Raw genomic sequence first — 27690 nt, forward strand, 5'->3', positions numbered from 1 at the left:
TTATTATCTTTCAACTATTTTCATTCATTTTTTAATCAAAAGAAAACTATATCATTTCATTCCAGATTGAAAGTTCAATAAAGGAGAAATAAAAAAAAGGGGGCTAGAATACAATCGTGACACTTTTTTCTTTCATTTTCTCTCTTCACGCTATCATTTTTTTTTCATTCATGCCTATCTATCAAATAACTTCCGTTCTCTTTTTTTTTTTTTTTTACTTCGTCTTCTTTCTTAAACCAAACATTCTATAATTCACAAAAGAAGGTAGTAATTAAAAGAAAATAGTAAGACCAAATGAGCCTCAAGCATAGTTTGAGATTCGTACGGAAAACATCGCACGATTTGGGGAATTTTCTTGAATGACAGTTGATTGATTACAAGTATACGCATTCATTTGTTCGTTTCCATTTTTCGCGAACAATGTTAGAACGACGATACTCTACGAATTATTGTACCGCCAAATCGGAACTTGGGTTGTTTTGTCGTAGATTTGACTTTTTTTCAAGTTAGGACTTGGGATTATATTCTAAAACTCAAATACGAAGTTATAATTATTAATTAATTACTAATATTATGACAATATATAAACTTGTAAAATGTTATAAAAATAGCAAAATTATTAAAACTTTATCTGTGTGCGAATTATTAAAACTTTATCAATTAAGTTACATGTACGCCATTTTTCAACATCAAAATCCTTATGTTCACCACCCACAGCTCAAAATAGGTTTAAGACAAGTCGCATACGTGATTGTATAAAAAACAATCAAGGTATACTACTTAATATGGAATCATCCAAGACCAACCTGTGCTGATGGGATACAACAACAACAATATGGAAGAGAAGAAGTTATCTTGCATTAATGATGCATCTAAGCTGCATGTACCAATCATCAATTATTGATGTCGCTCCGGTCCAAATCTGTTTTTTGGACATGAGGAATCATGAAATCAAAATAATGGTTTTGCTTTTCATAAGTTGCCGTGTGAGATTCTACGAAGCATTTTATTTTCCAAACATCTGAAAATGAAATTGAGTTGATACTGAATAGTTTATGTGAATATTATAGTTTGTGCAGCAATATGAAAAGTAATTCAAATAAATCACTTTTTGTTCTACCTACTATTTTTCATGTACTTAATACGAGGAAGGATAACTCCCTAATTCCACTTCTATTTTATTAGGAAGACCATTCCTTGTTTTGCAAAGGACTAAAATTGATGTTTTTAAAAGGGACATTCACAATGGAATTTAATGGTGAAATAGTTAGATCTAATATTTGAGGGTCTATGAAAACTCTTATTAATGTGATGATGGTTTATGTTGTGAAAGTCACTAACCCTTCCGTGCAGGAACACTCTTAATTAAGGTGCCATGCAAATAAATAAGCTCATTTTAGCACAGTGGTCATCGTTACTTGTAATTTAGCACTTCTTGTGCTGTTATTAATATTCAGTTTGCCTATTTAAAAACAAAAAGCTTATTTTAGGTAAGACATGTGAGATGATTAGATGAATACCCATTATCAAAGCTTCTTTCGTAAAGGTCTCATGGCAAGTCATGTAAAGAGATTTACCTACAGAGATAAATGATCTTATAAAAACATTAAAGAAAAGCGCTTAAAGCTAGGGAGATAACACATCAACTTAGTAACATTTGTTTTATTTATTTATTTATTTTCATTTAAAATTGGAAAAAATATTTTTTTTGTCAGAGGCGACCATGGCCCCCTATCCCTATGGCATCCTCCACAGGCAACCATAGCCCCCCCGTGGGAATTCTCGCAAGCTATAGATTTATAGTCCCTGAAAAAAAAAACACTTTTATTACCTTCTTTTCTCTTGCTTATCTTTCTTCATTTCTTTTCTACTTTTGGGTTTTTATAGATCCTAAAATAATGTTTGTTGTTAAGAACAATAGAAATAAAAAAATTATAGATGAACACCCAGTATATGCTAATGAACTAGAGGATAAAAGTGAAAAATATATGTTTTATATGTGATGTAATTTAACATATGGAAGTATTGTTCTTAACAACAAACATTAGAGAATTTATTATCGATCTCACTCTACGAATATAACATTTGTTATTAAATTTGAATGTTATTATTTACAATAAAATGATTTAAGGATCGACACTATTACTAAATTCGGCAGGTACATAAAACACGAAAGAAATATCTAATCAGATGAGTCAAATTGTTTTAGGTAAAAAAACACTAATTGTTTTCCACTTTTCTTTATTGGTGGAGAAGTGACAGACAAACAAAGATACTTTAAGTTAACATTGTTTTATTACGAAAGAATAATGATTCTTTGCGATAATTTTAAATCATTTTAGTCCAACAAATCGTGTACAAAATAGTTTAAAAAATATTATATTTTATCATAATAAAATTTTACATTGAGATATATTTGTTGGAATTTCCTAAAATATCTTGTTTATGATGGGAAATGTTAACATTTATCGTCGATATATACTAGATTTTGAAACCCTTGTGTGTTCATGAATTTATTATCAGTGTATGTAAATATATATATATATATATATATATATATATATATATATATATATATATATATATATATATATATATTAATAGAAAAAAAAATCTATATATATAAATAGTGATAATTAACATTTTATTTTTTGCATTATACGAAATAAATATTTATTTTATACAACTAAAATTTATAATTTATAACAAATAAATATTTAATATAAATTATTATTATAATTAAAATTGGTAATAAATATAATTTTTAAGATATAAAATATATTTTAAATTTATGATAAATAATTTATGCTATGAAATATTATTTATTTTAATTATTGATAGTTTATTTGAAAAATTTATATTCAAATTCAAGTTCAACCTAAAAATATTAAAAATAACAAATTGGAAGAGATAATTAAGTTAAGTTAAATCATGAATTAATATTAAGGTATAAGATGATATATTAGATGTATGTTGTGAGCATATTTAAATATTTATATAATGAGAAAATAGAGTATGCATAGAATATGTAAAATAATTTTATATTATCGTTCAATCATAATTTATTATGTATAACAAATTTAAAATTCATTTCAACAATGATTTAAGATTGGATGACAATATAAAATTATTTTACAATATCATTACACAACCATTAAAATCAATATATATATATATTTGGTCTATGCTATTATGTTACAACTTGTTAAACCATTCAATTAATATTAAAAATTAAAAGCACAAGAGGATAATTCATTACAGTTCATTGATGTAAGGGATACTAGGCTCAATTTCCTTAAATAATGTAACATTTTTTATTTTCAACTTTTAAGTGACTCTCACACTAAGATATTTCATGTGGTGACACTTCATTTAACATTCATGTTGGTCAAAATCTTTCATAAATAACCCTTTTCAAAATCTCGAAAATCAATTTGCTTACTTTGGGTCCTCACAAACCAAGGCTTTTCAGCATGTTTTATACTTATTAACACACTTTTTGATAAACTTTTCAGAAAGTCATCAATATCATAACTACTTCAAGTCTTTGATAGACTAATGAAAAATAGATGTATCTTGTTAATATATGTAATATCAAATAATTCATACAGTCTCATATTGCAATATTTAGATTCCTCTAATTTTGATGTGATTTAATCATGATATTACAAGTAAGATCTCATATTTAAATCTCGTAGATGAAAAAAATGTAATTAAAAAAAAAATTTTCACAAAAAATGATGAGTTAGATTTTTAGATAAAAATTAATTTTTAAAAAAGTTAGTGAATACTACCAATCACATAGTAATAAAAAAAATGTAAGAAAGTAAAGTTTATGATTTCATGAAAAAAAATTCAAATAAAAATAAACATAAGAGAGAGTGGCCGAAGAGTGGCGCTTGCTTTGTATATTTTGTGTTCTCAAAATCAGGGCAAATTCGTCGTGTGGGCGAAGAGTGGCGCCTAAAACACAACGATTTCTCTTTCCTACGCAGCGGTCACGTGCGGTCTGAGGTATTCCCATCGTGCTTTTCGCTTGCTCTCTGCAACACCAGGCCACACTACTCAGTGCTCGCTGCCTGCACCACCAGCACAAACAAAATATATAAATAAAAACAAAGTTTTTCAAATCACAACACATAATAAAAGAAAAAAAACAACCCATTTAAATCGCCTCTTACCCAAACAAAACCTCAAAATCTCAATCAAAGCCTCCCCAACTTTGCTTAAATGGGTTCTTACTGAAACTTGCAGTCACAGCGCTTTCTCTCAGCCGTCTTTACTATTTATAATTAATACCCTTTACCATTATTATTACCTTACACCATGCACAAAAGATGTGCCACTCTCAGAAACAAAAATTTACCCGCAGCCTCAGATTCTTCTCCCTTGCTCATTTTATTTTATTAATATTGAATATTGAATGTATTCTTTCCCCCTCCCACTCGTGCCCTGTACACAATAATGACTCTCTTTCTACCCTCATTATCACTCTTTTCAGTTACTTTTCCTTTTCTTCTTCAATTCAACCCTTCCATTCAAGTTTGGCTTTTTAATTTAAATTTACTAATCTGTTTCGGGTGGTTTCCGGGTGTTTCTTAATTATCCCTTGTCAGAGGGCCTATTTACTGCCCCTGCCACAGTCTTTTCGTATGGTATTCACACCTAACCTCATTTGCCGCTTCTTCTTTGTCACTTACCATTACTGTTACTTGTGCCCCCTTCCTTAGTGCATCAACAAGGACTTCTGCTATTACTGCCTGCTACCTCTGCCATTTCTTGTTCTGTCCATTTCACCTTCCTTTCTCTCTCTCTCTCTCTTCAATGGCCACTACTCCCACCACCGTTCGTTCTTCTTCCGTCCCTTCTCTGCCTCCACCCTCTCCTAAGTCCCCGCCGGAGTACCCAGATTTGTATGGCAAGCGCCGTGAAACCGCCAGGGTTCACATGCTCGAGAGGGAAATCACTTTTCTCGAGGTGGGTTTTTTTCTTTTCTCGTTTTTGCTTCCTTTTCAATTCCACTTCCCTCCTTTACACCGTTCTGGAACTTCAACTCTCGGGTTTTGAGAATGTTGAGGTTTTGAAATGGAGGTAATGTGACTGTAACATGCCTTTTTGTACTGATCAGAGATGGCGAATTGGAGTGGCATTTTCGTGATCGCTACTTAGCTTTCACCATGAAACATAGTAACTAATGAGTTTATCTCTGCCAGGGTTCCTGAGTAGTTAGTTAGGTTATCTATGACTGTGACTTTTTTTTTCTTTTTTGAATTTGGAAAGAAGTGTTTGAAACTTTCAACTAATTCATAACCTCTTCCAGTGATCTTCTGCCTTTGGAGGTTTTCTAACGGTTTGATTTTGATCATTAATTTACTCATTTACTGTGGTTAATGTAAGGTGGTAGCTAACCCTCACTGCTAAAAATGTTATTTTTATTGGCAGAATCTTTTGTCTGTGGATGCTGATTGATTGTTTGGAAACAATAATGAAGTGGCATGGGTGGTTTTTCACTCACATATGCGAAACATTTTTGTGTAATTATTATTTGTTCTCATCCCCTCTCAGTAATTAGATGTTAGAGAAGTAGCAACTTGTAACATGATGGCACCGTGATTGTACAGTCAAACATGCCAATTTGGATTAAGTTTGTGCAGTTTCTGTCTGGCATCTTTTGGTATTAAAATCAAGTTTACTGACAATTTTGCATCTAGCAGGAAGAATTAAAATCTGTTGAGGGCCTTCAACCAGCTTCAAGATGCTGCAAAGAGTATGTTTGTACATGCCATTTAGATTGTGAAACCATGAAATGAAATTAGAGAAATTCCTTCGGATGTTTGAATAATAAATTGCTAGCCAAATGTTCTTTGCTGATTAAATGCCACAATATTGCAGGATTGCTGATTATGTGATGGCAAACGCAGATCCCCTGTTACCTTCGTAAGAACTGTTTTCATCATTCATCAATCAGTATATGTTAGTTTAAAAAACATCCTGATTCTTAATTTCTTATGCCTTTTTCTCTTTCAAGCAGAACCAAGAAGAACCGCCGGTCATGTCGCTTCTGGAAGTGGCTCTGGTACCACTTGTTTATCCTGTTACTGTTTCTGTTTTTATACCAACTGTATGTATATGTATGAAAACTTGCCTTCAATGCAAATAGATTAAACAAGTTTTATATAATAATAATGATATCCCACACAAATAACTAGCTGACTTTTTTTTTTATTATTAAATAGTAATTACCAGTATCACACAAATTTTCTATCTGATGTAATACTATGTAGTCTATTTTTGCATACACATGCAGTTATTTGTTAAAAGGTATGACAAGAAAGAGATTAAGTATCAATCTCAAGCAAAGAATTTCTTTTCCACTCATGCCCCTTTTTCATTTGAGTATTTTCTTGAAAAAAGAAAACGACTAATGACTAATGAGAGGGACCCTTTCTGTGAACACTATGGTTTAGCTTTAAGGAACAACACTCTTGAGCTATGCCTAATTATAAAGATTATGGCATGTTATCTTGTCATTTTGTTTTCTGCATCAAACAAACACGTTGGAGTGTTGCTGAATGATGCATTCAGTCAACAGTGGTGTGTGTATATCTGAGATAAACCGGAGTTGCCATCAGACAATGATTGATAAGCTGGTTAAATTCCATTTATTGAAGCAACACCTCATTCCATAGTAAGCCTTATTTAATAACTATCATGGTTCAAGAATAACACTCAGTAACTTTTTTTATGTGCAGTGGCATGCCCTGTTTTAACCTCTCTTGGATCTGCTGTTGTTGCTGCTGTGAAGGGTTATCTTTACAACTAAAATTGCCACGCTGCTGTTGTGACTGCAAACCATGCAGTTGCAGTTGCAGTTGTCTTCCACCCATCAAATGCTGCTCCTTACCAAAGTGGAGCTGTTGTTGCTCTTGCCCCAAATCAAATTGCTGTAAAGAGGGTTGTGGTTTTGGAAATTGTTGTACTTTCCCACGTAGTTGCAATTTTGGGTGTCCAACTTGTCCATCTTGCCCCTCTTGCTGCAGTTGCAAATGCACCTGCACTTGCTCTTGCCCAAGCTGTCCGAAGGTAAGCCCATGTTGCTGTTGTACAAAGTCATGCTGGAGACCATGTTGTTTTTGTTGCTAGTATATGCTTTCCAAAGGGAAAAGCAAAAAAAATAAAAAATAAAAGAAGCAAAAAAAAATCCGAAGCTTTTGTTATCAAAATTGCATTCATAATAGCTAGAGTATAAATTTTGAAAATAGAAAGGTTATAAATGTTGTAAGTTAGATTGTGCACTATATGGATACTTGAAGCAAATGTAGTATTGTAATTGTGGGTCAGATAAGTTCGATCCTTTGCTGTTGTCGATCTCCAATGTTATGTTGCAAGTGAAATGAAAGACGCAATAGTAAGAAAATAGCTATTGATTACGATTGCATGCTTTGATAAGTTTAATCAATCAATGTTTGTTCCATTTTCTTAATGCACAAGTGTTATATATTATTAACCTTTGGCGTTTTGATGGAGCTTGATTGCGAAAGTCAGTTGGGTTCTTTTTACATGATGCAAAACCCCTGTCAGCTTCCTGAAAACACGATAAGGATAAAGCGTTTTATCTCCGAAAACAGAAAAGAAAAAATGTTTTCTCTTTTGTCTCATTGATTTTTTTTTCCTCAAAGTTTCAAACCCAGTGGTCCTACCAGAAAGTTGATGATCGACGAAATAATCAAATGGCACGGCAGGAAAATAAGTGATTGCTGTGAACTACCTTTTTCTGCATATCTGACACGGGACACAGGACACTGGAAATGTCTATTCATTTGGTACACGGATTAGTAGCCATTCATGGCCAAAGATCGTTTGGAATAAGACCCTTCGAAATAACTAGTAATTAGTAATTCAGAGGAAGTGTTAACTTTGAAATGACCGCGTGTAGTATGTACTGCGGTAGAACATGCCACAACCTTTAACTGCACGCCTGTACCAACACAGGAAGAGAAAAATAAAACAAAATCCATCAATTGCACATGGGTTGTTCAGGAGCGCAAAATTGCCCGTAATCTGTTTCCGTTTTTGTGAAATCGGCCACCTGATCCCGGGATCGGTAAAAAATAGTCATTACCAGCATCTCGCTCAGCCTTTGTCAGTCCACGTTTGGTTCACTGTGAAACTTTAGTTTTAGTAAACCATGCATGATCTGGAGAAACATGTACACCATTTGAAGCATTATTCAATTCAACGCTGATTGAGGATTCTGAAACTATGAAATTAATAATAGTCGTAAGCACTCTTGATACATAGCATTATGGAACGTGAGACGCGAGTGTCATGTTGCATTAGCTTTTACAATCTGTTATTACAATTTCAGTCTTGACTATGATGGTAACAGGAAGGTGCCTGAAGACTAAAGTCATGCAGCTTTTTTTTTTTTTTTTTTTCTGCACTCTAGTCTATAGACTATTACCGTTAGGCTTTAAATAATATAGTGTACTCCAACGAATAACAAAGTCAAAAATATGTCCATGTAAAAGCAAGCGGGGTCCTAACTTGGTGTAGTTGATTGGTCCACATAATAGTACCAAAATCAGAAGTAACGGAATCATTAAGAGTCCTATTAGAGAGAAACGTGACCGTGTAGGTTTGGCTTTCCCCTAGTTGTCGAAACTGAAGCCTTCTAGGGTTGACGGTGACGTGGACCGTGGATGGCACGCTGAGCACCAGATCATAGACAGATCCCGGCTCCCCCACGTTGGTCAAGGTGCGCGTGTATCGAAGAAGCTTGTTGCTTCCGAAAACAAGCGAGAAGGATGGATAGTTGAGCTCGGCCGGGTCAGCGAATTTTTTTGAGCAATTGGCATCAGGATCCTTCACAACAAGTCTGAGATGGTCGAGCGTGTAGTTCAAGGAGCACAAAAACGCAATGTAGTCTTGGGTGGAGGCTTCATAAACAAGCCCAGGAGATAGGGCCTTTTGTGGGTTGACATGACCGGCCCCATAGGCCCATGGTGTGGAGATGGTTTCTTCTCCCTTTGCATCACGAATTGGTGACTCTGTGTTGTCATTGGTATAAGCCGTTGTCATCAGTGCTGATTTGATCGCACTTGGACTCCAATCTGGATGTGCTGCTTTCAACAACGCAGCCAAACCACTTATGTGGGGACAGGACATGGAAGTACCAGACATAATGTTAAAGTTAGTTTTGCGACTGTCTTCTGTGCCTGATGGGCCAACCGCCCCCGACCATCCCGCTAATATGTTCACTCCAGGCCCAATAACATCCGGTTTTAGTATTTGGGCCGTGACTCCATTCGGCCCTCGGGAGCTGAACGCTGCTACTACTGGCGAGGGCCTCACGTTCAACACGGTCCCACCGAAGCTCAGTACAGCGGTTGGATTAGGATCCAACGACGCGTACTCTCTGATCTCATCTCCCGCTGATTCCCCCACCGCCACGGCGGCCACCAAGTGACTATCGGCCACCAGTCCCTCCCCGCTCGCCGCCGTGTTGGCGAGTATCATCCCAACCCCGCCGGCGTCGCGCACCACCGCACCCTTCTCCACGCGCGAGTTGAGTCCCCTGTCACAAATCACCACCTTCCCGCGCACGCTCTCCGCGTCGAGCGAACCCGGCATGCAAATGCTGCCCGACGAGTTCGACCGGTCGCTGAAATAAACCAAACCAACCTGTTCGTCTCCCATCCCTTCTCCACTGTAGAGCGAAACTCCGGCGAAGCGTTTTCCGTTCCCGAGAGTGGCGTACGCCGGAAAATCACGGTCCAGAGTGCCGGCTCCGACGGTCATGATCCACGGAGCGACATTCGCGACAGAACCGCCGCGAGGTCCGGTATTCCCCGCGGAGCAGGCGACGAAGATGCCTCTCTCCAACGCCGCGAAGGCTCCGATGGCGATGGTGTCGAAGTAGTAAGGGACGGAGGAGGAGCCTCCGAGGGAGAGCGAGAGGACATCGACGCCGTCCTGGATTGCCTGATCCATTCCGGCGAGAATGTCGGAGGCGAAGCAGCCGCCGGTCCAGCAGACCTTATAGGCCGCCACGCGCGCCTGTGGCGCCATCCCGCGAGCAGTGCCGGTGGCGTAGCCGAGGAGCGTGGCGTTGGCGACGGCGGAGCCAGCGGCGGTGGAGGCGGTGTGCGTGCCGTGGCCGTCAAGGTCACGCGGGGTAGCAGGGTCTCTGGTTTTTCTAGCGTTACTAGAGGCCATGCGGTAGCCCTTGGAGAAACTGCGAGCTCCGATGAGTTTGTTGTTACAGAGAGAAGGGTCGAAGTCAGGTGCGGACTCGCAGTTACCGCGCCAGCGCGTGGGGATTTGCGGCATTTGAGAGTCGTCGAAGCTTTGCGATTCGGGCCAGACGCCAGTGTCGAGGACACCGATGACGACGTCGTGTGAGGCCTGGTGGAGGTCTTGCCAGAAGGCGGAATGGGCCTGGAGGCCCAGGAACTCGGGGGTGCGAGTGGTGTGAAGCGTGTAGCGCGTGTCTTCGTAGACGGCCAAGACGGAATGGGAAGCTCGAAGCGCGTGGGCTTGTTGAGGGTCGAGAGTGGCAGCGAAGCCGTTGTAAGCGGCGGTGTAGGCATAGAGGAGAGAGTCTGGAGAAGAATCGAGTGTGGCAGTGTACCAGTCACGGTGCGTGGGGTGCACGGTGGAATCGTGGCGGTGTTTCATGTGTACTATGTAAGTCTTCTTGGTCGCAGATAGTAGTGTGAGTTGGAGGAGAAAGAAGGAGAAGAAGGAAAGGGAAATTGATGACTCCATGGCTGCTTAATTACAATAAACAAGTGTAGTGTGACTTTGCCTCTCTTATAAAAACAAGAATTTGGGGGTGGCCGTGGGAACTAATGCTAAATCATCCTCACTTGTCACATTCTCCTCTTCAAAAATCCCGGGCTTTTCAGTTTTCGCAACGGCTTTTCCTCTTCCACTCCTTCTCCAAACATCATCAAACTCATATTTTTTAATTTTAAGTGTCCACGATTCTGCCCACGTTATTTTATATTACTAGCTTTTAACTTATCAAAATGAAAACTTTTCATTGGGCTCAATATTTCATTCTTAACTTGAAAATTGTTTCTTTAATTTTTCAGTTATTTTTCGATTAAAGGATCTTTCATTTTTATTTTTTTTATTTTTGCTTTGATTTTAATCATAGGAATGAGTTCTATATTCTAAAAATAATTATATTCAACACAAAAAAATAGATTTCTTTTTTGTCCATCAACATTAATAACTAATAAGAATTTCTTGCCCTTATACTATTGGTGAACTACATGTCTTAAAATCATGAGGGGAAGGCAAAAATCTTCTCAAAATGATTTTTTAGGGAGGTAATCACACAATTAAGCTCTTAACACCAATAACCAATATGGAGATTTGAATCAATGCATTTGAGAAGTGAAAGTTGCTATCTAAATCTCTTAAGCCAGTTGGTATAGCTAGGGGCAAAATATCTTAGTACACTCTGTTTGATAGAAGTGATTTTGAGAAGGGAGCAGAGACAGAATTAAGTGTGAATATTTTGGTGGAAATGAGTTATGATAGAATTAATTGGGATTTCAGTGGGTCTCAATTAAAATTTCACTTCCTTGTGTGATGCCGCTACATGCGACTGAGCAGTGTGCGTTTTTATTTATATATATACTTACCCTTGTTGTTTCTAAATTGAACCCTATATCACTTTTGAATAATCATCATTGAAATTGAATTCAACCATCTGTCACTTTTGAATAATCGATTATTGGAATTGTGTTGAATCGTTGCATAATTGATTATTTGTATCATTTAATCGAATAAATACATCAATTTTTAATCGATTATATATTAAATTAAATCGATTAAATTCAGTCAACTGGCACAAAAAAGGAAGTAGTGTGTGAATCTGATAACAAGGGTGTAGTCACATCCTTGAATGATTGGGAAGATGACCGCATAGCTTTAAATGCATATGGAAAAGGAGCTTATGGCTATTCGATCTTTAAGCCTTCAAGAGACTCGAAGGTTTCTTTTACTCACATACCTCATGACTCATGTCGCGGATAGGCTGGCTAGCTAGATGGGGTGCAGGATTGATAGACATGGATGCTCACTGGAGCTCACCACCAGATGCTATTTTAGATTTTGTTGAGGCTTGATCTTTCCTCAACGGTAGAGCTAGCCTTTGTTCTTTTCTTTTCCTATTCCTATGTACCAAAAAAAATAAAAATTAAAGATATAATAGTATTTTTGCCGCTTTATTCATTTGTCTAACCCTATTTCATTCAAACCAAACAATTTTATTTTGTTATTTTTACTTTATTTCACACTCATTTCTCTTAAATTAAACAATCCAACTTTCTACTTTGTTTTCATTATATTTCTCTTTTCTCTAATTATTTTTCTTCTATTTGTATTTATTTGTTCATTTTCCACCTAGAGTGAAAACATGTTTTGACTCAAGAGTTTTAAGATAAAAAATGAAGAATAAGAGTATGTTTGATTTTCTTCACACTTTTTATTTTTTAAATTAATTTTATATTAGTTTATCATTTTTAATTTTTATTGTGAACAATATTAAATTAGAAAATATTTATTAAAAAATTACTTATATATTTTATAGAAATCTATTTTCAGACTTTCCTTAAATACAGCCACGTGAAACGATGGAGAATTAAACGTTGAATATCAACATCACCCGCGCGGCAATCTTACTATACCAAGCACTTGATTCATAACAATGTCATTTACCAATCCGAGATTGTGAAGGATAGATTTCGGGGGAGATACTTTTGTCTTCATCAAATTATGAACAAACACATGAAGACATGGATTAAACAGCTGGAAACGCGTCACGGAGGAGGGTCCACCTATATCTTCACCATTCTTTGTTCATGCAAGAGAGTGTTTTAGTGGAAATTAAATCTCTGCCTATTCTTTTTGTACTATGCTCGTTAAGTTCACTGATACACCACATCTTCTCTTGATTCGACCATATATATGCACCACACTTTACGGCAAGGCTGCTAATAACAATATATGCTGCATTCAACTATTTATCTTTAGCTAAACCTCATTTGTGTTTGTTGCCCACGATAGAGTATTACTGGTATTACGTTATATTTCAGATGTTATGCAAAATTATGTTGTTGAAAAGAAATCAAAGAGTCATTAGATGTGTAGAGGATGAATAAACGCCTTTTAATTTTTCTTTTGTCCTCAAATATAATTTGACGTCCATTCCAAATTAACTAGTAATATTTAATTGAAGGTTCCCTTGTTTCTATGCATATATATAACTTAACATATATAATTTTTCTTTCTTGTTTTCCTATCCACTCACGGACTTCGCAATCAAAACAAAGAAGCAATTACAAAACGAAGCACAACAAAAAGTACGTAGCACAACGACGAGAATATGACGTATGCGTGCATGCTTTATTAATTTTCTCCAATGAATGGTTTCCTTGTTAGACCATGGACATCCATCCCACTCGTGCTGAACAGTGTATACTAGAGCTGGGTTCAGTTTGAATTTTTTTTTTTCCACAAGTATTCATAAGAAAAGAAATGATAAGGAGATGAAACAACTCGATTTTTTATAAGTTCAAAATTAAGTTATATACTTTAACTTTTGGAAAAGTGAGGTGAGAAAGGTTTTCAAGAAGTTATAATTCAATTGTATACATTTTTATTTTATTCATATTTTGAGAGATTGTTAATGAAAAAAACCCACGATTATACTTATATTTTTAAAGTAGAAAAAATGAACAAGGAAGGAAGAAGATTTGAGAGTGATCAACATAGAAGATCGAGTCATTATGTAGACTTCAGTAATGTAATTGAGATAATCTTAGTGTCTATGAAAAGTTCAAGAAAGGAATTACAATTGTCATAAAGCGATTAATTAGTGTTTTTCTCATTCTCTTTCTCATGTACGTGAACATTACCTTAATTAGTCAAATATTTAAAATGATATCTACGTATCTATTAGGGATGGTAAGGTGGATTGAATTTGCCTAACCCGCCAAGAATAATATATAGGAGTAGGTTAAGTGATTTAACCCAACAAACCGCCCTAACCTACTAATTTAAATTCATTTGAGGTGAACTTTCTCGATACAACAAGTTATTTGTGGTTAACATGTTTGATACAACAAATTATTGCGTGAAATAAATGTCGCAGAGTTATTTGGGAAATAAGTGAAATCCCTCATTCATGTAGACAAAAGAATACAGAGATATTCCATATTTGCATCTATACATACTGCTAGTAGAAGCATATATAAAAAATAACTTTATATTTTAGCATATCGACTCAATTCGTGTGTCTATTCATAATTTCATTGAGTAACTCATGATATTCCCGTTTAAACTCATGTAGTACAAGTTACAACGGCTACTATTTAATTCTCAAGATTAGGACAACCACCTAATTAACGTTAGTTTGTACCCATAAAAAAAGGTGGGGGATTAGCTATCCCTTGATTCCCTTATGAATGTGACTCTCAAGATTGGAACATAAAGAGAGTCTTTTATTATATGCAGATAGATTAGGGTGTTCACCGGTATGAGTTGCTGTAAATTTAAATTCACCCAAATGAATTTAAATAAATTAAATTAAATTATTTATGTATTTGAATCAAAATCGAATTAAATTAATCAAAATCATTTATTTACGGATTAAGTCACTCAAAAAAGAATTGAGAAAATCAAATCAGATCAAATTCTAAATTTGATCAGAATCGAATGGGGTCACGAACACCCGCTTAATAGAGGGAGCCAGGGCATACGTACAAATCAGAAAGTTTCCGTGTCTGCATGCGTAGTTGCTGTTGGCTGTTTCTGTTTGTGGTTGCACATGCATTCGGGGTTACTTTCTCTCTTGTCATCGTTATCGTTAATATTTACAATTAGCAACTGTGAAAACGCGTCTTTCACTTTATCAAAGAGAGCAATCACGACAACAACTTTCTTATAACATCATCAGCATCACCATGCATGCGTATATAAGAGAAGAAAAATATTGTATCTTGGCTTTACATAAGCTCCTCTTCGATCGCATGTGCCCTCGCAAGTTTAATTTCATGAGCTCTCTATACTTTACACAAATGCATTTGTATTTACATGTCTAAATATATGGATATAAAACCATTTTAAATGAGTTCTACAACATTAGATACCTAGCTGCATTGTAATCTCCCCATTCAATATTGTTTTGTCCCCTTGTACAAAAATTACAAAATTCATAGGGATCTTTTCGTCTGACACATATTCACGGGTTTATATGTTCAAACCAAGTGATGCTGCTGATGCATATGGCCCATTTACATCAAAAGCGCGATTGATGATAACTTGTTTATTATTATGGTTCGATAATAAAATCCTTTTACTTGTAACAAAAAATAATAAAATCCTTTTATTTGTTTTTAATTGTTACAACTTGCAAATATTATAATTATTTTTTATATTTGCTAATATTTTATGCAAAAGAAGAATATTTAACTTTCCATTCAAGGACAGTCAAATAGACTATAATAACATTTTTGCCTGACAAACTGTACGTGTACATAATTACATGCAATTTAAATGAAATAAACAGTATTTTTACTTTTAATCTATATATTTTTTTTAACCAATGATATTTTAAAAGTAAACAATATAACCTTACTTTCTTATCCATTGATTTCAAACCTGAAAAATAAAAGTGCAAAAATTATTCTCTATTCTCAAATATTGTTAAAAAGATATTGATACTCATATATATGTCATGTCATACGACATAATTTAACGATATATATCATATTTTTTGTGGTGTGAAATGAGGGAGTGTATCATAACGATTAAAAACTAAAGGATAAATTTATGCCATTTAATACAATATTTTTTGAGAACGTTCTATCGTTTAATAATGTATCTACCTTTTATTGTAATTACCTATAATTAATTTACAATTAATTTGTTTTCTGACCTTAAACTTAACACAATGTAAACAGGCGAGTATGATTAATTCTAACATGCCCTACTTATTGCCACGGGTTGGCTACTGTTATCTTAATGCATGTTAATGATTTTATGTTTGATTCAATTTTTATTTTAAAAATTCAAATCAATTAATCGTTTTATAAAATCTACTAGCAGAAGAAACTAACTGTTAATAAATCACAGTTCATTTCTTTATTAAAAAAAGTGCTTAATTGTATCTTGAACGGGTCATCTATGGAGATATTGGGTGAGAAGCAAGAAAATATTCATAACAATAATTTATCGGATAATAAAGTCAAATATAAGGAATAAACAAGATTCGGTTTGATTTATTTGTCATCTGAAAATTAAAACCACACTGCACAAATTAAATCAAAGAAAAATGATACTTCAGTTTCTCAGAATGAAAATATATTTAAAATTTCTTTTACAAAGGAACAAGTAAACAGTCGCTTTGGCCGAGTGGTTAAGGCGTGTGCCTGCTAAGTACATGGGGTTTCCCCGCGAGAGTTCGAATCTCTCAGGCGACGAACATTAATTTTTATGTTTTTATCGTTCCAATAAACTACTTTGCTATCTTATGCATCTGGCAAAGGTCCAAAACCAAACGTTGGGCCCTATTCACAGGAATCATTCAAGTCCAAAACACCATAGCAGTACACAGTGTTTGTGTCACTCTTTCAAAACAAAAACAAAAAACCTTCATACTAAAATACTAGAATTTTGTTACCCAGCATGCTAGACCCTTACAGCCTCACTTATGAGCAATTTGTTTGGTACTCTAATTTTTTTTCCATATTTAGTTTAAGTTACATATTTTTCTCTTGTTTTATTTAAACATTTAAATAAAGAAAAATAAATATCAAAATCAAGTTAAGGGAAGAGTGAATTATAAGAGTGAAGTTTTTTTTTTCTTCCTATTTACATTTACATGAAACTTTCTGAATTAGAAAAAAAGTACTCGCAAACATTTCAAATCTTCAGAATTAAAATCGCATTGTTTATGACATTATCTTTTGATAGGTTTTAATGGTGATGTAAACAAGTTAAACACAGGTAGAAAACTTAAGTAATATATGTGGGTGTTAATGTTCAAGTATGACTCCTTTTTTAGTAAAAAAAAAGTATGATTCATTTATTTTAAATGAAACAACCTTGAGCTTGCTTATTAGAGAAAAAAGAGCTTGAATTTGATTTGTTTTGTATATTTATAATTTTTTCATTTTTTTAATATACTTTAAAAGTGTTTTATAAGTCCATTAATTTAGTATTTTTTTTTATAAATATTTTCGTGTTAGAAAATGAGATAAAAGTACAGAGAATGAAAATATTTAACAAAATCATGGTTGGGTTACCTTAAATATTTAAGTTTAACATCTCATCCTTAATTTGGAAAGCATGCACACACACACACACACATATATATATATATATATATATATATAAATCCACTTTGAATCCCACTTAATCAAAATTGCCGTGTGATTTTAAAATAAGTGAGCATTTTTAGCTTTTTATCAGGAAGTATTGACTAAATGTAGAATTTACAAAATATATCTATAGTTACATTCCAAAGGTGGTTTTATTATATCGTCTAAATCAAATAATTCTCATTGTATTAGGCCAACAACATACGTTGCAATTGGGGACAAACTTCAAACTTGACGCGTCTTGAGCCATCTGTTAATTCAGTTAAAGTGAAAAGCATGGTTATAACTTATAAACACCCCACGTAAAGACACAATTACAGTAAAAGAAGGAACATTTCTAAAGAGGGAAAGCAATTCCACGGCACAGCCTAGCTCGGTTTGCTTGCTTGCATGGTCATTAGATATCTTCCATGGTTTGAGCAGATAACACAAAACCAGCATGATATTTACAAGTCAAAGGTGGTTCAAACTTGGGCCAAACAACCGTTTAGGGGTAAATTTTTTTCTAAATCATCAAATGGAGTAAATTTTAAATAAATATCAAGAAAAGAATAAATAGTAAGAAATGACATCACTTCTGAGTTTAAAATTGTAAATCACTTTATAACTTTTTTTTTCTTTTCTATTAAAATCGTGAAAAAATTTATTACTTCTTATTTAAAATATAAGAACTTTTTGAAGTAGTAAATAATTTTATTTAAATTATTATTTTATTTAATATTTTTTATACTTTTGTATATTATTTTGATTTAATATTTTCTCTATTTTTTCTAATGTTATATAGTCACAACTCAATTTTATTAGTGATTCATTTATAAAATATATTAAATAAAAAATAAAAAATATTAAATAAAACTACGTAACTGAGTTATGGATTAGACATTTATAATATAATTTTATATTATGAATTGTCGGGCGATCCATAATAAACATCAAGCAAATAATAGAGTGCATTAAATAATTTCCTTGACCATTTCAGATTTTAGCACATTGGGCCTGTGATGCAGGGAGCAATCATTTGAGGTTGTGGCTTCCTCCACTACTCAAGTTGTTTTTTTTCATTTTTTCGGAAATGTTTGTTTGACTTTTTGGATTAATCATTTCGGAACCTAAAAAAAGAAAATGCATCAAGAATGTATTACATTCCAAAAATACATTTCGGATTGGCCATCTTGAAAGATGAAAAAAAAAATACAAGAAATAATTGGGAAGTACATGGAGCAATTGGCATCGATCTTTTTACTTTCAAAAATTGTTCTGGATCAAGTTTAAATTTAAATAAATTTTAGAAAGTAGGATATGTCCAAATAATATACTCCTTTGGGTTCGATGTTCTTTTTATAATAAATAAATTTTAGTGTATCTATTAAACTTGTTTTGACGTATCAACTTGTTATTTTTTTTTAATCTTATGAAACTTAGTTTTAATTTTATATTTCGCATAATCGATTTAAATATCTAAAAATAGACATTACATTATTGAATATAAAAGTCACATTTAAGGAAGAAAAACATTATTAAAGACAAATATTAAAGTCATAGATAACATTTTATTAAAGAATAAGGTACAAAGAGAGAATCCCTAAAAAAATGTAAAAAGAGAGAAACAATTAAGGGAGATTTGAATCGCAAGATTAAAGGAAAATCATACAAATATTAACAATATTCTTTGAAGTGGGTTTATTTTAAAGTGAATAAATAAAACTGTATTTAAGTTTACTTTAATCCAAAGTATTATATTATAATTTTTATAATTTGAGAAAATTTGAGAAAATACATTTTTCTATATTTATTTTGAAGAGAAAAAAAACATTTTTGTTTAAAGAGAGACTTACAACAAATTCAATAAAAAAAAAGAGGGAGGAGATCAAAGAAAATGAAAATGAAAAAAAAAAAACATTATTGAATTCACCCTGTCGTACCGCCTGAACCTCTATGATGCATCAATCTCTAAGATGCATTTTTGTCCTTTTATATCCACATCCCCATCAAATGATGGGGAACCAATATTCTGAATTTAGTGAATTAGATTAAGATATTATATATAATACATAATGGTCCATATTTTTATTGAGAGGACAGCTTAACCAATTGAGTCGGAAGGTAAATCTGTAAATTAAAGGTTTGAATTCTGAATATGCATGCTTCCTCTTTATTCATTTTTTTTTGTCAAAAATTAATATTATTTCAAACACTGACGCGTATATATATATATATATATATATATATATATATATATATCCCCTTCCCCTCGAGATATTGTTAATACTTTAAACAACACTCAGTTGAAACCTGCTGAATAATAGTAAAACAGAATATTACAAACATAAATCAGTATTTTACCGGTGGATCAAGGTCCATACACCATCATATGTATCAGTCTACCCTTTTTACCGCCCAAGAACACCAATTGACGTTATGAAATTTAATCCTAATTGTGCCTTTCCTCCCAATATTTGAAAGTGCATGGAACTTGATCCACCGAGTCCAATGACTACAAAGATCTCTTTATTCTTGCGTGCCTTTTTTTTTTTTAAAACCACACGCCTAGTAATAGTTTTTTTTTCTTCCTTTTTCATAAGCCTAAAATGAAATAAAGGAAAAGAAACAAAACCAAGGACAACACGATGACCCCGAGAAGAAAGCGGCATAGACCTAACACCGGACTATGGTGGTCGCCAGTGCCCCCGCCGCCACCACCACCATTGCGTCTTGATCTTTTGGGATTTCTCCTTCGCGGCTTCATTGTTTTATCTATACTCTTGTCCCGGTTCATCACTTAGAAACGCTGCACAAATCCCACACCGGAAATCAAGGCTAGGTTTCTAGTTATGGGTGCATATAAGAAGAGACAGAAGTAGAAAATGATCTCATAAATGGAAAGAGGCTGGCCTATTTATAGTACTAGTTTTCATACACTTGCAACTTACAAGGTATAGAAGTAGGGTTTTTAAACCACTTACAAGGGAAAAAACATGGGTGTTTCCAGGCATGAACCCAGCAAGTTCTTGGAAAATACCTCCTCAATTAATTACCTTTCTATTTACTTTGTACTCTGTTTGGTTTCGTGTAGGATGAGGTTGAGCTTTGCATATTGGGTTATTGATTGGTTCACTTTAGGGATCTTTATTCTGGTCGCGGTGGACTTAGTATGTATGTGACGAAGCTTTTGACATGGAAGACTAATTTGACCGTCACATAAAGATTATTGTTTGTTTGCCAATAACTTCATATTATTTTCTTGTAAGATGGATTCCTCTTGTTATTTAATCTTTGCAATTAGTTAGATTGAGTACAAAAAATGGTAGATTATGTTGAATTCCAAATTTTTATTTATTTATGTAAAAATTAAGTTAACTATACGGATTTAATATAGTTTTTAGTACCCAAATACCTTGAAGTGTATATTAGGCAGCAGATGACTGATATGCTCAACTAGTCAAAGAAATGAATAAACATTTTAATTAAAAATGCTTTTCACTTTCTTCTGTTTTATTTGATTGGCTGATGACTGATGAGGAGGGTAAGAGACCTGCTTGTGGTTTAGAAATGGTCTAACTTCAAATGAACTTCAGTGTGAAGCGATCACGATACACCACAGCGCGATGTGCTGTATCCAATTTGCAGTCAAACAAACCCTTTGCTATAGCAGATACCACACTGTTAGCAGCTTTTGTGCCCTTGGTGAAGACCTTACCTATGATTGAATTGTTTTGTTTGTATCGTATTTGGTTAAAATGTTCACAAATATCACACAATCAGTGATGGAATTTTCATATTATGAGTATAAATTAGGGCACTAAATTTTTATGTACATTACTTATTAATTAAATGCTTTTTACATATTTGTACACAAGATACAAGAGCAACTACATCAGCTTCTTTTCTTTCTATAATGAACCTGGGATCCCAATGAATCCCAAGTTTAATTGTTCATTCATGGAGTTCATGGACTAATTAGTACGAAGTTATTAAAGTTTAGTTAATTATTTGTTTTGATTTTAACTCTTAAATATATAATTAATTGCATTATATATTTAAAGAGAAAGTTTTATGCATGGTCCAGTTTACTCGCTCAAACAGAACGGTTTCCTGTAGAAGATATCTGTGATATCTTATAAGAAAAAATTTAATTGTGTACAAATATGTACAAAAATATTTGATCCTTTTGAACAAAAATTGCTTTTAATTCACAAAGCATATGAAACTAAAAATTAAAAAAAAAAAAAAAGTAATTTTGTATTGTGTTGAAAATTTCCTGTGAAAATTTATTATAAGCTTAGTTTCAATAAAAGTTTTCAAACATAAATTATTTGATTTTAAAATCATTTTAACAAAAATCAAATTTTGTGAAAATAAAGAAAAATTAAAATCGATATGTCGAAAACCATAATGTTCCTTCTTACTATATTGAATTTGATAGACAAAATACTGGTCGTGACGTGAGTCGTGACTCTTGTCACTTGACTAGTAAGAAGTATATGAAATCTAAAGAAGAAAACAAAAGAAAAATATGAAGAATTAAAAACATTGAGTTGCGACATACTGACATATATGATTAAATTTAAGAGCTCCAATTATAAGTACTACTATTTTACATCATTGACTTACTGTCTATTAGGATAGTTGGTGTCAGTGAGTTGTTCTGGAGACGCCAGCCTGTCCAGCTTCTTTCCTTATCAACAAATTTGAGTGTTTTTGCTAACCAGAAAAAAAAAGTTGTGTATATAACTACTGTAGAGAAAAATAAGAAAAAGCTAAACGATTTGAAACCACTTATGTTAGACAGTAAGCAACAAAATCAAATCAATTGACCTCTATCTTCGTTTGCGACTTCGGTCTGTCACATTTTAAATAATGTATAATTAACAAAAGATTACAATTAACACAACACACTTAATTAAAAGTGAGGTTAATTTTTAATTAAGGTTATAGTTATACTTTTATTACTTAAAATGTAATCACTCGCTTTAATAAACTAGGGCGCTAAATCCCTAGTTCACACTACTCAATTATGGAATATAATGATGAGGAAACTTCGTCTTATGCGCTGCTATATAACCATTATGGGAATTTAAATATAAAGTGTTAGAATTAATGTCTCATGTGAGAGGCATGTGACTTAGTAGGGACTAATAAATAAATAATTAACGATTAATGACTAAATTGTAATTGGGCTTAATAGGAGAAGTTTCTAGGTTGACTACTACTTGATGGGAGTAGTGGTTATTAAAGGGACTTAATACCCACTAACGTGAAATAAGGTTCACTTCCTGACCAGAAAAGTGTTCTCTCTCACTCATAGCCATCACTAACGGAGAGAGGCAGAAAAGAAAGGCCAAAGGAAGTGAAATCTTATTTCTCTCATCTTTCAAGGAAATCAAAGTGCACCAGAGAGAAGTTCCTATGGAGAAAGGTACAAGTCTTCCTATGGAGAAAGGTACACATCATTATCTATTGTTGTTTATTGATTGTTTGTGAGAACCATAGGTTTCAAGATCCTGTTGTTTCCTATCATTGATAGTCTAGGAAACCCCTTAAGAATTTTTACATGTGGTATCAGAGCATGTGTTATGAAATTTATGATTATCCAAGAATGATTTAATTTCTCCCAATTATGTATGAACCCTAATTATGAAATTTAGGGATAATTTAATTTCTCTCAATTATGTATGAACCCTAATTATGAAATTTAGGGATAATTTAATTTCTTCCAATTATGCATAAATCCTAATTATGAAATTTAGGAATTTTATTTTCTGCTGCATGTATTATTTTATTGGCAATATTTTGTTATTGTTGAATACCAATTTTTGGAGAAAGATTATTTGAAAACTTATGATTATCAGAGAGAAAGCTACACGACATGTATATATTTAATTTGGAGAAAGTTTTTACTTCTAATGGTGAAAGGAAGGAAGCGTGCCATTAACGTAAAGATTCAATTCCAATTTTGAAAAGCTGCGCAGGTACGTTTGTTGTAGGGAAGAATATGAAATTTTGGAAATTGCTATTTGCAACATTATGTTTGCTATTTCCAATCCTACTTGATCTTTTTTTTTTTCAAAAAATTATTGTTGAAGGTGATTAAAGGATTGAAAGTTTATATTCTGTCATTAAATTAATGTGAATGTTTTGCAATTATTGGTAGCACTAAATATATGTATATGCTACATATTTGCTTGAACATGTTTGAATGCAAAAACACAAATAAATGCAAATATTATTTTATGGCCTGGAATGAAATTAATAGAATGGCTATGAATTGTTAATAGCAATAAGTATGTGCAGACCATACATATTTGGTTGGAATTAAATGTATGTTGAATTTGTTAGTCACCAAAGTGGCCAAATTTGTAAGGTTATTTAATTCCAAATTAATGATTATTTCAATTATACTTGGTTGAAATTAAATGTATGTTGAATTTGTTAGTCACCAAAGTGACCAAATTTGTAAGGTTATTTAATTCCAACTTAATGATTATTCCAATTACTCATAGAATAATGGATGCTAAATTATATGATTATTGGTTTATGGGTAATTGAAATTCATTGTTATAAGGCATTTATGGATCGCCCAAAGGTTGATTAGTTGTTCTTATAATTAATGAATATAATTGTAGGCAATTTGTGTGTATCATTAGTTTTATTTATATGCCCAAAGGAAATAGATATTACTAATTGGTGCATATTTAATTGTCAAATAATGTTAAAATTTTATTAGCATCATTATGTTTGTATGTTGTGTGTTGGTGTATCACCCAAAGGAGAACATCAATATACATTAACCGTTATCTGAATGAATCATATGTATGACATGTATTTTATATCTCAAAACACTTATGTGAACTTTATTATGTAATACATGTTTTGAATTCATTGGATTCTTATGCATCATCTGAGCCAATTTTAATGGGCTTAACTTCTCTGACTGAAATGAGCAAGTCCAATTTCACCTTAGTATTTTGGATCATGATCTTGCTATGTTGGCAGAGAAGTTTGTTACTTTTATTGATGCTAGTAGCAATGAAGAGAAAGTCCATTATAAAACTTGGGAAAGATCTAACAGACTCAGCCTAATGTTGATGAGAATGACTGTTGCAAACAGTATTAAGACAACTCTCCCTAAAATCGAAAGTGCTAAAAAGTTTATGTGATTAGTGGGAGAGTGCTCTCAAACAACTGATAAGTCTGTTGCTGGGACATTAATGAGTACATTGACCACCATGAAGTTTGATGGTTCACGTACTATGTATGAACATGTCATTGAGATGACAAACATTGCAGCAAGACTTAAGACCTTGGGAATATAATGGCTGTGAATGAGAACTTTCTTGTTCAGTTTGTTCTAAACTCATTACCATCTGAGTTTGGCCCGTTCTAAATGAACTATAATACCATGAAAGATAAATGGAATGTGCATGGATTGCACAGTATGTTAGTTCAGAAAAAAAATAAGGCTTAAGAATCAAGGAAGTCACTCAGTTCATTATGTAAGCCACCAAGGAAATCAAGGAGCTTGAAAAGAAATTTATGAAGAAGCATGATAAAGGCAAAGGGTCATTAAAGAACAATGACGACTCTTTGCAAATCCAAAGGAAGGTATCAAAGGGAAATAATTGTTAATTTTGTAGGAAATCCGAACATTTCCATAAGGATTACCTAAAATGCAAGTCTTGGTTCGAAAAGAAAAGTGAGCTTAATGCTCGTGTATGTTTTGAATCAAACTTAACTAAAGTTTTCCATGATACATGATGGATTAATTCTGGATATATGACTCATGTTTCTAACATTATGCAGAGATTCCTTACAATCCAAACTATAAGCCCAAATGAGAAGTTCATTTTCATGGGGAATAAAGTGAAACTCCAGTGTAAGCAGTCGAGACTTATTGCGTAAAACTCAACACTGGACATCATTTAGATTTACTAGAAACTCTTTATGTACCTAGTTTATCTAGTAATTTAGTTTCATTATCTAAACTTGATGTTACTGGATACTCTTTTAATTTGGTAATGAATGTTTCAATTTATTTAAGTATAATCATCTCATTGGTACTGGTATTCTTGTGATGGTTTATATAAATTGGAAATAAATAGTTTGTATGCTGAAACTGTTTTAACTCTGCATCATAATGTATTCACTAAACATAGTTTAGTGAATGAACGATCTGCTTTCTTGTGGCATAAACGTTTAGGTCACATTTCTAGAGAAAGGATGGAAAGATTAATAAAAAAATGAAATTCTTCCTTATCTAGATTTTACGGATCTAAATATTTGTGTGGGTTGTATTAAAGGAAAACAAACAAAACATACAAAGAAAGGAGCTACAAGAAGCACTCAGCTTCTTGAAATTGTGCATACTGATATTTGTGGACCTTTTGATGTTAGTTCTTTCGGAAAGGAATGATACTTTATCACCATTATTGATGATTATTCACGTTACAGTTATGTCTACTTACTGCCCGAGATTTCTTAGGCAATGGATGCCTTAGAAATTTACTACAATGAAGTAAAAGGGCAATTAGACATAAATGTGAAAATTATTAGATATGATAGAGGTGATGAGTATTATGGAAGATATGATGAAACTGGGCAACACCCAGGTCCATTTGCTAAGCTTGTTCAGAAACGTGCATTTGTGTGCAATACACAATTCCCGGTACACCACAACAAAATGGTGTGTCAGAAAGGCGGAATAGAACTTTAATGAATATGGTTAGGAGTATGTTAATCAATTAGACTTTATCTGTATCCTTGTGGATGTATACCTTGAAAACTGCCATGTAGTTGTTGAACAGGGTTCCTAGTAAGGTAGTTCCAAAGACACCTTTTGAACTATGGACAAATAGGATACCTAGTATAAGGCACCTGCATGTTTGGGGTTGCCAGGCAGAAATAAGGATTTATAATCCGCAAGAAAGAAAATTGGATGCAAGAACAATCAGTGGATATTTCATTGGTTATCCAGAAAAGTTAAAAGGGTATATGTTTTATTGTTCTAATCATAGTATGAGAATTGTCAAAACTGGAAATGCAAGGTTCATTGGAAATGATGAAATCAGTGGGAGTACAGTTCCACGAGAAATGGAAATTAAAGGAGTTAGAGTGTAAGTCCTTTTAGCTTATGCCTCTAACAGTAAGGTGATTGCTCCTTCAGTTATTGCTACAAAATTAATGAAGAGGAGCAACACAATAATGAACCCATGATGCATAATGAACCTATTATGGAAGAACCACAAGAAGTAGCATTAAAGAGGTCTCAAAGAGAAAGGAGACCAGCTATTTCGAATGATTATGTGGTATACCTACATGAAACAAAAACAAACTTAAGCATTAATGATAATGATCCAATTTTGTTTTCACAAGCTATAAGTTGTGATAATTCTGAGAAGTGGTTAAATGTCATGAAAGAAGAGATAAATTCCATGGAACATAATAGAGTTTGGGACCTTGTAGGATTACCAAAGGGTTGTAAGAGAGTTGGTTGTAAGTGGGTCTTCAAGACTAAACGTGACTCTCATGGCAACCTTGAACGTTACAAGGCTAGACTTGTTGCTAAGGAATTTACTCAGAAAGATGACATTGATTATAAAGAGACATTTTACCGGTCTCACGAAAGGATTCTTTCAGGATTATTATGGCATTAGTAGCCCATTATGACTTGGAGCTACATCAGATGGATGTGAAAACTTCCTTTCTTAATGGAGATTTAGAGAAGAATGTTTGTATGGACCAACCAATGGGGTTCTCAGTTGAAGGAAAGGAACACATAGTGTGCAAACTAAAGAAATCAATATACAGTCTTAAAGTAAGCTTCCCGCCAATGGTATTTGAGGTTTAATGATACCATTGTTTCCTTTAGATTTAAGGAAAATACTGTTTATCGGTGTATGTATATGAAGGTCAGTGGGAGTAAGGTTATTTTCTAATTTTGTATATTGATGATATGTTGTTTGCAGCTAATGATCTTGGTCTTCTTCATGAGACTAAGGAAATTTTTCTCTAGAAACTTTGAAGTGAAAGATATGGGTGAGGTAAGCTATGTGATAAAGATAGAAATATTCCATAATAGATCACAAGGATTGTTAGGCTTATCTCAGAAAGTATATATATCGATAAAGTGCTAGAGAGATTCAAGATGGAAAGGTGTTTAACATCGCCTATTCTAATTTAGAAATGAGACAGAGTTAGTCTCGCACAATGTTCTAGAAATGATATGAAACGAAAACAAATGAAAGAAATTTTGTATGCATCAGTTGTTGTTGCATCTGAGAGCTGAATTTGTAGT

At 33.4% G+C, this 27690-nt stretch overlaps 2 protein-coding genes and 1 non-coding gene across 3 annotated transcripts; 2 read left to right on the plus strand and 1 right to left on the minus strand.

The window, feature by feature from the left end:
* The first annotated feature begins 4438 nt into the window (after positions 1-4438).
* DEP1 (dense and erect panicle 1) lies at positions 4439-7430 on the plus strand. The gene is made up of 5 exons (NM_001255299.2): positions 4439-4977; positions 5715-5767; positions 5893-5937; positions 6032-6076; positions 6753-7430. The coding sequence occupies exons 1-5, from the start codon at positions 4825-4827 to the stop codon at positions 7141-7143; spliced, it is 687 nt and encodes a 228-aa protein (NP_001242228.2). The 5' UTR covers positions 4439-4824; the 3' UTR covers positions 7144-7430.
* Positions 7431-8275: 845 nt separating this feature from the next.
* LOC100797924 (subtilisin-like protease SBT1.8) lies at positions 8276-11064 on the minus strand. The gene has a single exon (XM_041011343.1). The coding sequence runs from the start codon at positions 10768-10770 to the stop codon at positions 8509-8511; it is 2262 nt and encodes a 753-aa protein (XP_040867277.1). The 5' UTR covers positions 10771-11064; the 3' UTR covers positions 8276-8508.
* A 5353-nt stretch (positions 11065-16417) lies between these two features.
* TRNAS-GCU (transfer RNA serine (anticodon GCU)) lies at positions 16418-16499 on the plus strand. Its single transcript has one exon. It is a non-coding gene; the product is annotated as a tRNA-Ser (tRNA).
* Positions 16500-27690: the final 11191 nt, after the last annotated feature.

This window comes from Glycine max, chromosome 17 (genome assembly GCF_000004515.6).
Source record: "Glycine max cultivar Williams 82 chromosome 17, Glycine_max_v4.0, whole genome shotgun sequence".
NCBI lineage: Eukaryota > Viridiplantae > Streptophyta > Magnoliopsida > Fabales > Fabaceae > Glycine > Glycine max.

What these genes read in the sequence shown, in the direction of transcription:
- DEP1 (NM_001255299.2), top strand. Translation starts at nt 4,825, where the DNA reads ATGGCCACTACTCCCACCACCGTTCGTTCTTCTTCCGTCCCTTCTCTG. An exon ending in GGGAAATCACTTTTCTCGAG is followed by an intron (nt 4,978 to 5,714) that starts GTGGGTTTTTTT and finishes TGCATCTAGCAG; the next exon opens with GAAGAATTAAAATCTGTTGA. An exon ending in GCAGATCCCCTGTTACCTTC is followed by an intron (nt 5,938 to 6,031) that starts GTAAGAACTGTT and finishes TCTTTCAAGCAG; the next exon opens with AACCAAGAAGAACCGCCGGT.
- LOC100797924 (XM_041011343.1), bottom strand. Translation starts at nt 10,770, where the DNA reads ATGGAGTCATCAATTTCCCTTTCCTTCTTCTCCTTCTTTCTCCTCCAA.